This window comes from Pelophylax lessonae (assembly GCF_965119305.1).
Source record: "Pelophylax lessonae genome assembly, chromosome: 3".
NCBI lineage: Eukaryota > Metazoa > Chordata > Amphibia > Anura > Ranidae > Pelophylax > Pelophylax lessonae.
The window spans coordinates 456,332,271-456,342,517 of record NC_138770.1 but is presented as its reverse complement, the minus strand read 5'-3'; the positions used below and the strand labels follow the sequence as shown (position 1 = coordinate 456,342,517).

At 47.7% G+C, this 10,247-nt stretch overlaps 1 protein-coding gene across 1 annotated transcript in view; it reads left to right on the top strand.

The window, feature by feature from the left end:
* The first annotated feature begins 2,298 nt into the window (after nucleotides 1–2,298).
* The window catches only part of PPIL4 (peptidylprolyl isomerase like 4), a 64,625-nt gene continuing 56,676 nt past the window's right edge, over nucleotides 2,299–10,247 (top strand). Inside the window, exon 1 of the mRNA XM_082251988.1 lies at nucleotides 2,299–2,546. Within this exon, the coding sequence (XP_082108114.1) occupies nucleotides 2,477–2,546 (70 nt within the window). The 5' untranslated portion in view covers nucleotides 2,299–2,476. The remainder of the gene's footprint in view (nucleotides 2,547–10,247) is intronic.

The window sequence follows — 10,247 nt, the reverse complement described above, 5'->3', positions numbered from 1 at the left end:
GTTTATTCACAGACATTCACAAAGAGATATACACTCTGGGACAACCCCTCCACATATACATCCCATAATAAGTTTATCTCAAGGCAGACAGACACAATAGAAGAACAATGGGATGCAAATACTTAACAATAACAAACCACACCCCACTAGCAAGGGTCTACGAGACACTCCTTGCAATATTTTAGCAATTTGTTAAGGCAAACCGTTTATATGTATTTCCAGAGGGATATTGTCCAGAAATATAACTGTCACAAGTGAAAAAGCCCCTCACTCTTTCAACACAAGCCACACATGTAGAAGTCAGGTTAAAACGGGGGTAATACCAAATGCTGAGTCCGGCGTGGTTGTACAGCGAGTCTGATTAGTGCAGACCCGACTGGGGTTCTTGGTCACCCTGTGCCCCTAATAGACACAGGGCGACTTACACATAAGAGGGGCTGGGGAAGCTGGACAAGGAGTCTCCCAACCTCTCTAAAGCAATCTGGGTTCCACAAGCCCCCAAACCAAAGTGACTCACGTCACAGGGGTCAGTGGGAGGAATAACCCCCCCCCCCCATCCATCCATGGGGGTCAGTGGGAGGAATAACCCCCCCCCCCCCCCCCCCCATCCATGGGGGTCAGTGGGAGGAATAGTACCTTTTATCAATGAGAATTACAGTGCTGCAAGGACTGGATAATAGCAAGCAAAGGACCGCAGTGTGGAGATCACTTGTCTATTAGGTTGTTTAGAGTAAGGTGACCAGATTCTAAAATGAAATCTGGGGACATTCTATATAATATTATTATTATTGGCAAACGGTACAGGACTGCACTACACACACACAGCGCTGGGCACAGGACTGCAATACACACAGCACTACACACACACTGCGCTACACACACACTGCGCTGGCCACAGGACTGCGCTACACACACACACACACACACACACACACACACACACACACACACACACAGCGCTGGGCACAGGACTGCACTAGACACACACAGCGCCGGGCACAGGACTGCACTAGACACACACACAGCGCCGGGCACAGGACTGCACTACACACACACAGCGCCAGGCACAGGACTGCACTACACACACACACAGCGCCAGGCACAGGACTGCACTACACACACAGCGCCAGGCACAGGACTGCACTACACAAACACAGCGCAGGGCACAGGACTGCACTACACAAACACAGCGCAGGGCACAGGACTGCACTACACAAACACAGCGCAGGGCACAGGACTGAACTACACAAACACAGCGCAGGGCACAGGACTGAACTACACAAACACAGCACAGGGCACAGGACTGCACTACACAAAGAGCGCTGGGCACAGGACTGCACTACACAAACACAGCACTGGGCACAGGAATGCATAATATATAGAAGGGTGTTAGGCATAGAGTGCAGGGATCAGAGATTTGCTATGCACAGAGGACACTTCTGCCCCACATCCATAGCTCACCTCTGCCCCCTTCTCTTACTGATTATCTCTGCAGCCACCTCCTAGCCCTTCCCCAACAACAGCTAAACTCTCCATCTCTCCATGCAGCTGTATCAGCTCTGGCCCCTGCACAGCCCTCCACAGGGTAATTTTTTGGCTCTGCCTCTCCTCCATTGAACAGCAGCAGGAGCGACAGTGAGATCGTCCAGTATGGGGCGTCCGCATCTGAGCCACCAGTCTGTTTCTCAGCCAGCATGGGATGCCCTGAATCCGGGGACAGTGTCCCCAATCCGGGGATGTCTGGTCACCCTAGTTTAGAGGTCAATGGGAAAAGAAATGATTTATGGAAGTGGATATGGAGAATGTATGTGGCACAGAAGCACAGGCTTGTTTACTAGCAGTCCCACAGAGGTGTATGGATTAGGAGTACCTGGAAAGGTGCTGCTCCTGCGATGCTCTGGCTGTCACATAGGAGGAAGACAAGGAAAGCCACAGGCAGGAAGCTCCAGGCCGCCCCTATACTCCGCACTTTACTCCACTCCATCCTCTGTCACACATGAACTGGGAACACGTGGAGAAGAGACCAATATGGCAGCTCCTCTTCTTCAGCAGACACAGAACGCTAACAACTCCATACTAAACTTGCTACAGCTTGTCTACCTTTCTGCCACCCACAACTCTCCTACTTCCGCAATACCAGCCAAATATGGGAGCGAGGCCACGCCTCCACCCTGTCCTCCCCGGGATTGGCGGAGACGTCATTCTCCCCGCGACGTATTTCATTGAATTCCTGATTTCCCCGCTCTCTGTCATTGGACGTTTATTTGTTGACGTAATCACTGTGAGCCAACCTAAGAGGGAAGAAATACGTGACATGCGCTTTGTAGAAGTGTCTGCCTGGAGAGATTCGTATTGTTGTAGATTGATGCTTTGTACAGCTCTCTTAGGCTACGGGTTGATGGAGTTGTTCGCATTTCTGTAAATACAATAAGACGGTTTATTTGGTGTTCCAGGAAGGCGGCTTCTACTAGCAGGCATGGCTGTACTTCTGGAGACCACTTTAGGAGACATCGTCATAGATCTTTATACTGAAGAAAGACCCAGAGGTAATGTGATGTTGGGGGGCCTTTTCATAGAGAAGGGGGAGATTTGCTGAAACTGGCGCAGCTGTGCATGGTAGCCAATCAGCTTCTAACCTCCGCTTGTTCAACTAAGCTTTGCCAATAAAACCTGGAAGCTGATTGGTTACTATGCACACCTGAATGGAGTCAAGCCATCAGACAGTTCCCACTCCGTAGTCATGCTATCAGACAAGTTTTTCGTTTTTTTTTGGTTGGGTATTTAACCACTTAAGCCCCGGAAGATTTTACCCCCTTCCTGACCAGGCCCTATTTTGCCATTCGGCACTGCGTGACTTTAACGGACAATTGCGCGGTCGTGCGACACTGTACCTAAACTAATTTGACGTCCTTTTTTTCCCACAAACAGAGCTTTCTTTTGGTGGTATTTGATCACCTGTGCGATTTATTGATCATGCGCTATAAACAAAAAAAGAGCGATAATTTTGCAAAAATAACAATATTTTTCAAATTTTTTTTTAATATGAAATTCCCCCCCAAAAATTTAAAAATCAAAATTTAACATTTTTGGCCAATTTGTTTTCTGCTACATATGTTTGGTAAAAAAAAATCGCAATAAGCGTATTTTGATTGGTTTGTGCAAAAGTTATTGCGTTTACTAACTAAGGGAAAGATTTGTTATTGATTTTTTTTTTTTTTTTTTTTTGTTACGAGTAATGGCGGCGATCTGCGTTTTTTATTTTTTTTTCTGCGGGACTGTGACATTGCGGCAGACAGATCGGACCCTTGACTGACATTTTTGACACTTTTGGGGGTACCAGTGACATTACTACAGTAATCGGTGCTATACATATGTACTGTTACTGTAAAAATGACACTGGCAGGGAAGGGGTTAACTTTATTAGTGATCAAGGGGTTAAGTGTGTCCCTAGAGGCGTACTTCTTACTGTGCAGGGATGTGGCTTTTCATGTAACAGCAGAGATCTATGATCCTACATAGCAGGATCGTATGATCTCTGCTGTAACGCCAGGGAGAATGACAGGCGGCTTTGTTTACATTAGCCCCCTGCCTTTCTCCCTCTGTAACGGATGATCGCGAGTGACCGGCAGACATCGGGTCCGCCGGTCACTCGCGCGGAGGTGTCCGTGAACGAGCGGGGGCTGGAGCGCACCTCCGGCGGCGCGTGCTCGCTCCCTATTGGCTCACAGGCGAGTGACATACTCATACGTCACTTTGCCTGCACGGGGCTGACCACCGCAGTATATGTACTTGCGGCGGTCGGCAAGCGGTTAACAGAGAAAAACTAGACTAGAATAACTTAACGTAATATATAAAATAATGATTACACCGAGATGTCACACATACATCAACCTCCATAACATTTACAATATGGCATGATTTTTACTGTGGAAATTTAAGGGGTTAGTTCACCTTTTCACCAATTAAAATGTGAACTAACCTTCAATAACCTCCCCAAACCCCAGATCCCCTCTGCACTTAGCTCCTTGGATAATTATTTTCTGCCACCTATGCCAAGCAGTGTGGGTGTACCGGTTCCAACACTTGAAAAATGCAGTACACAATCCAGAGGCTGTGTAGCATGATAATGCTTGCAATGGTAAAGAGGCCTCTCCGCACAATTACTTCCAGGATAGTGTCCTGGAAGAAAGAAGGATGTGGAAGAGTGTGTTTTTCAAATGCCTTTACTGCTACATAAGCTAGCATGAGCAGTGAAAGATATTCATCCAAGGAGCGTACTGCAGTAGAGGCTGGGGAAGGTATTGTGAGTAAGGCTCCTTTCACACGGTCCGCCTCTGTAGGCGGATCCGTGCTGCTCAGCAGGGGATCGATACACTGATCCCCGCTGAGCAGGCAGGTGACATCTCTCTCTCCGCTCTGTGTGCAAGAGGGAGGTGTCAGAGCCCCGCTGCTCTCTATGGGGAATCGGATGAGAGTGGACTGCCTGTCCACTCTCATCCGATCCCCTGGACGGATGGAAAATAGGGTTTCCGTCTGTCCGGATTTCACGGATCGGATCGGAGAGCAGCGGGTGTCAGAGGACATGTCTCTGCTGACATCTGCTGCCCCATAGGGATGCATGGAGGATCCGATCAGATCCGCCTAAAAAACTGACAGGCGGATCTGATCGGATCGTTCGTGTAAAAGACCCATAGTTTATCTTTCCATGGTTTTTTTATTTTTTTTTTTTTAAAGGTGAACTAACCCTTTAAAGATACAGATTTTGCAAAAATTCTAAATGGGATAAAAACAAAATCTCCAATTGGACCAATACGTTTACAATGCAGATGTGTCATGCACACCCCCCTCTGATATATTACAATATGGTATGATATTTTTTTCCTTATGCATTCTCATAATCCTGTTTAATTTCAACTCCTTTAGTCCATGTTCACACAGCTGCGGGACAGTGTGTAAATTGCACTTGTTCCCTCACCGCAGACCAAATGCGCTACTCTTTTTCAGAGGCGTGTGGGTAATTGCACCCCCACGCATCAGAAAACACAGCATATTTTTGGGTGCATGAAACTGCATGGTGCAAAAGCACATGTGGTTTATGTGTGGCTGTGGCTTAAAGTGGTTGTAAATCTCAGACATGAAATATGAACAAAGCATATCCCTCTATAGCGTGTACTTGTCTCAATTCAGAGCACTAAGTGTAATTTCTGTCTGCAACTTTGTTCTTCTACTATCGGCATGAATAACTTCTGACAGGTTTTCCTGACACCCAAGAGAAAAATACGAGAGGGAGGGAGCTCCAGCTGACAGACCTTCCCAGCTCTGTTCCTCTGTGCTGTGTGAAGGGGAGTTTGTGCCTTCCTTCCAATTATCTGTCAGAGCTCTCCTCACTGAGATCTGCAGAGTGTAAATTCAGCTCCCAACTCCCTGTTTTCTGAAAGCTCAGACAAGCTTTATAAGTTCTTAATTTTGTTTTGAATGAAGAGAATATTGCAGATAAACAGGTACAATTTATATAGGATTAGACATATGCCGGTTTTCGGTAATTCGATATATCGCGGTATTGCATAACCACGGTATTGTTATTGTGGCATTTTTAAAATACAGAGTTTCTCTGCTCCTCAGTCTGACTTGTGAATTGATACATTTCAGTGAGCTGGATGACTCATTCACTCACACAGCTAACACCTAACTATAAGGCCCCATGCACACGGGGCGTTAGAAAAAACGTACGTCAAAGTTAGTTCTGACGCCGGAAAAAGCAGCTGTAAAAACGTGCTTTCAGTAGCTTTTTCCATTGGCGTTATTGCACGTTTTGCCACGTTGCTTTTAGCAGCGTTTTTTTTTCTTCCATTCAAAATCAATGGTTCCCTATGGGAGCCTATTGATTTGAATGGAGGTCGCACCGCAACACCGCAAGTCGGATCCGACTTGCGGGGCGACTTGCGCTGTGAGAATCTTGAGGGGGAACTCCACGCCAAAATGGGAAAAAAACGGCGTGGGGGTCCCCCCCAGGGTTCCAAACCAGGCCCTTCGGGTCCGTTATGGAATTTGAGGGTAGCCCCATGCCGAAAAAACGGCATGGGGTCCCCCCCAAAATCCATACCAAACCCTTATCCGAGCATGCAGCCCGGCAGGCCAGGAAAGGGGAGGGGACGAGCGAGCGGCCCCACCCCCCCTGGACCACACCAGGCCACATGCCCTCAACATGGGGGGGTGTTGGTGCTTTGGGGCAGGGGGAGCTTTGCACCCCCCACCTCAAAGCACCTTGCCCCCATGTTGATGAGGACAAGGGCCTCATCCCCACAACCCTGGCCGGTGGTTGTGGGGGTCTGCGGGCAGGGGGCTCATCGGAATCTGGAAGCCCCCTTTAACAAGGGGGCACCCCAGATCCCGGACCCCCTCCCTATGTGAATGGGTATGGGGTACACTGTACCCCTACCCATTCACCCCATAAAAGGCAGTGTATGGAAATAACGACAAGAGACGTTTTGGAAAGTTTATTAAAAATCTTCATCCGACTCTTCTTGCCTTCTCCTCTCCGGGGGTCTTCTCCGGGGTCTTCTGCTCTTTTGCTGTCCGCCCTTCTTGTCTTCTCCTCTCCGGGGTCTTCTCCGGGGTCTTCTGCTCTTTTGCTGTCCCCCTCTTCTTGTGTTCTTGTCTCCGGGGTCTTCTGCTGTCCCCTCTTCTGCTGTCCTCTCTTCTTTTCTTCTCCTCTCCGGTCTTCTGCTCTTTTGCTGTCGGCTGTCGGCTGTCTTCTTCCTCCGGTCCTCCTCCGACGACGTCTCCGCTGATTATGCCTATCTCCGGTCTCTTCAGCTTATTATATAGCCATTAGGGGCGTGGCCCCGATGACGTCATCTGGAGGCCCCGCCCCCTCATGTCACATATGACGTCATCTTCCAGATTCCGGTGAGCCCCCTGCCCGCAGACCCCCACAACCACCGGCCAGGGTTGTGGGGATGAGGCCCTTGTCCTCATCAACATGGGGGCAAGGTGCTTTGAGGTGGGGGGGTGCAGAGCTCCCCCTGCCCCAAAGCACCAACACCCCCCCATGTTGAGGGCATGTGGCCTGGTGTGGTCCAGGGGGGGTGGGGCCGCTCGCTCGTCCCCTCCCCTTTCCTGGCCTGCCGGGCTGCATGCTCGGATAAGGGTCTGGTATGGATTTTGGGGGGGACCCCACGCCGTTTTTTTCCCATTTTGGCGTGGCGTTCCCCCTCAAGATTCCCACAGCGCAAGTCACCCCGCAAGTCGGATCCGACTTGCGGTGTTGCGGTGCGACCTCCATTCAAATCAATAGGATCCCATAGGGAACCATTGATTTTGAATGGAAGAAAAAAAAACGTATAACGTGGCTTAACGCACGTTAAGCAACGTTATAGCAAAGTTATTCAGCTTTTAGCAGCGTCAGGCGTTTTTAACGCTGTAACGCTGGTCCTCAGAACGCGCAGGTGGTGGGTTCTTGTTGCAGCCTAAAAACGTCTAAGCCACTTACAGCTCAAAAACGTCTGAGTGTGCATGAGGCCATAGAATAACATGGAGGGGCGTTTTTAGGCTGCAAAAAGAAAACGCCTGACGCTGCTTACAGCGGCGTTAAAAACGTCCCGTGTGCATGGGGCCTAAACAAAAATGATTACATTTGTATCTTTTCCTTCCCTCTGCCAGGGAGAAAGGAAGTTTAACCTCTTAAAGACTGGATCTTTTTCTGACACTTGTTGCTTGCAAGTTAAAATCAGTTTTTTTTTTGCTAGAAAAGTACTTAGAACCCCCAAACATTTTATATATTTTTTTAGCAGAGACCCTACAGAAAAAAATGGCGATTGTTGTAATATTTTATGTCACACTGTATTTGCGCAGCAGTCTTTCAAACGCAATTAATAGACTTTAATGAATAAAAAAAAAAAAAAAACGTAACAGTAAAGTTATCCCAATTTTTTTTTTTTGTTACACAGAGAATCGTGATCTTTATTCCAAGCTAAAAAATCGTTATTCTCCTTTTGGCCAGAATCGTGCAGCTCTAATATATATATATACACACACACGCATAGCAGCCCACATTACATTATTATATAGCCATCAAGCAGTGTCTGGCCTACCTGGTGATGACTGGTCCTGGCGCTCTGATCCGATGGCCTGGTCTTTAAAGGGGCAAATCCTTGCGATCCAGAAGTGGTTAAACCTGCAGGTGGACCGGTGTTTTTATCTATTAATGACTTTACTATTGCTTTAGGCCTGGTTCACATGTATGCGGGTTGGTGGTTCACATGTATGCGGGTTGGCGGTTCACATGTATGCGGGTTGGCGGCCCACATTTGCACAGGCATAGCAGCCCATTGATTTGAACGGGCTGCTATGCCCTCATTTTCCGCAGAAAAAAGGTGCATGCAGCATTTTTTTAAAATTCAGTGGCCTTGAAATCCATCCTGCTTTTGCACCATGCGACTAACCTGCAGTTCCTGCTCTGGCAAGCTTTCTGCATTTTTTGTATACGTGGGCACGGCATTTAAAAACAGTTTGCGTGTGCAGCAACGGCAGGTAAGTCGCATGGTGCAAAAGAAGGATGGATTTCATGGCCACTGCATTTTTTTAAATTCTGCATGCACCTTTTTTCAGCTGAAAACGCAGGCATAGCAGCTCAAGCCCATTCACATCAATGGGCTGCTATGCCTGTGCAAATGTGGGCCCCCAACCCGCATACATGTGAACCAGGCCTAAAGCAATAGTAAAGTCATTAATAGATAAAAACACCGGTCCTCCTGCAGGTTTAACCAATTAATGACTTTACTATTGCTTTAGGCCTGGTTCACATGTATGTGGGTTGGGGGCCCACATTTGCACAGGCATAGCAGCCCATTGATGTGAATGGGCTTGAGCTGCTATGCCTGCGTTTTCAGCTGAAAAAAGGTGCATGCAGAATTTAAAAAAATGCAGTGGCCATGAAATCCATCCTTCTTTTGCACCATGCGACTTACCTGCCGTTGCTGCACACCCAAACTGTTTTTAAATGCCGTGCCCACGTATACAAAAAATGCAGAAAGCTTGCCAGAGCAGGAACTGCAGGTTAGTCGCATGGTGCAAAAGCAGGATGGATTTCAAGGCCACTGAATTTAAAAAAAATGCTGCATGCACCTTTTTTCTGCGGAAAATGAGGGCATAGCAGCCCATTCAAATCAATGGGCTGCTATGCCTGTGCAAATGTGGGCCGCCAACCCGCATACATGTGAACCGCCAACCCGCATACATGTGAACCGCCAACCCGCATACATGTGAACCACCAACCCGCATACATGTGAACCAGGCCTAAAGCGATAGTAAAGTAATTTATAAACAACACCTCCTTCAGGTTTAACCACATCTTGACCACAAGGATTTGCCCTCTTAATGACCAGGCCATCGGATCGGAGCCGAGCGCCAGGACCAGTTAGGCCAGACACTGCTTGATGACCTATTTTAGGCCTGGTTCACAGAGTCTGTACTGACTGACTATATAATAATGTGCATAAGTGAACCAAAGCCCCTAAATTCAGCAATGAAATTGAAGTGAGGTGGAAATTTAATAATTTAAATTTAATAATAGAATACCGTGATAATACTGTATACCGTGGCAAAACCTTAATCAATTAATCGCAGCATGAAAATCTGATACCGTCACAAGCCTATATAGGATAATATTTTAAATGTCTGTGTATATTATCTGAGGTTAGTCACTTCACTGGTTTATATGTGTTTACAACCACCTTTAAAGCGGAGTTCCAGGCAAAAAAAATTTTTTTTACCTAAAAAAATACCCCGGGGACAGTCAGGGCTAGTGTATTTAAGCGACGATAGCCTCTGAACTGTCCCCTGTTTCACTTACCTTTTTTAGAAGAAATACTTAACTTGAAAATGTCTTGTCCAGCGCTGCCATCCCAGGTGTAGGCAGCTAAAGCCAGAGCGTCCTCTTCAGTGACGTCGGAGTCCCAGAATGCCCTGCTCACCACTTCCGGTGCAGGCGCGTCATCCCTGCACAGCTTCTGGGCATGCCCAGAAGCTGTTCAGCAGGGAATGACGCGCCTGCACCAGAAGTGACCAGCAGGGCCGGTGCAGGCGCATTGACTCCTGGGATCGATGATGCTCATCTCCCAGGAGTCAATGCAAGGAGGAAGTGACGTAGTGGTCCGTGTCCGCAGAGGGAGGAAGGAAGGTAAGTCTAGTATTTTCATTAAAACAAGATAAGTGAAACAAAAAAAAATGTTTTAATTATCCAATTC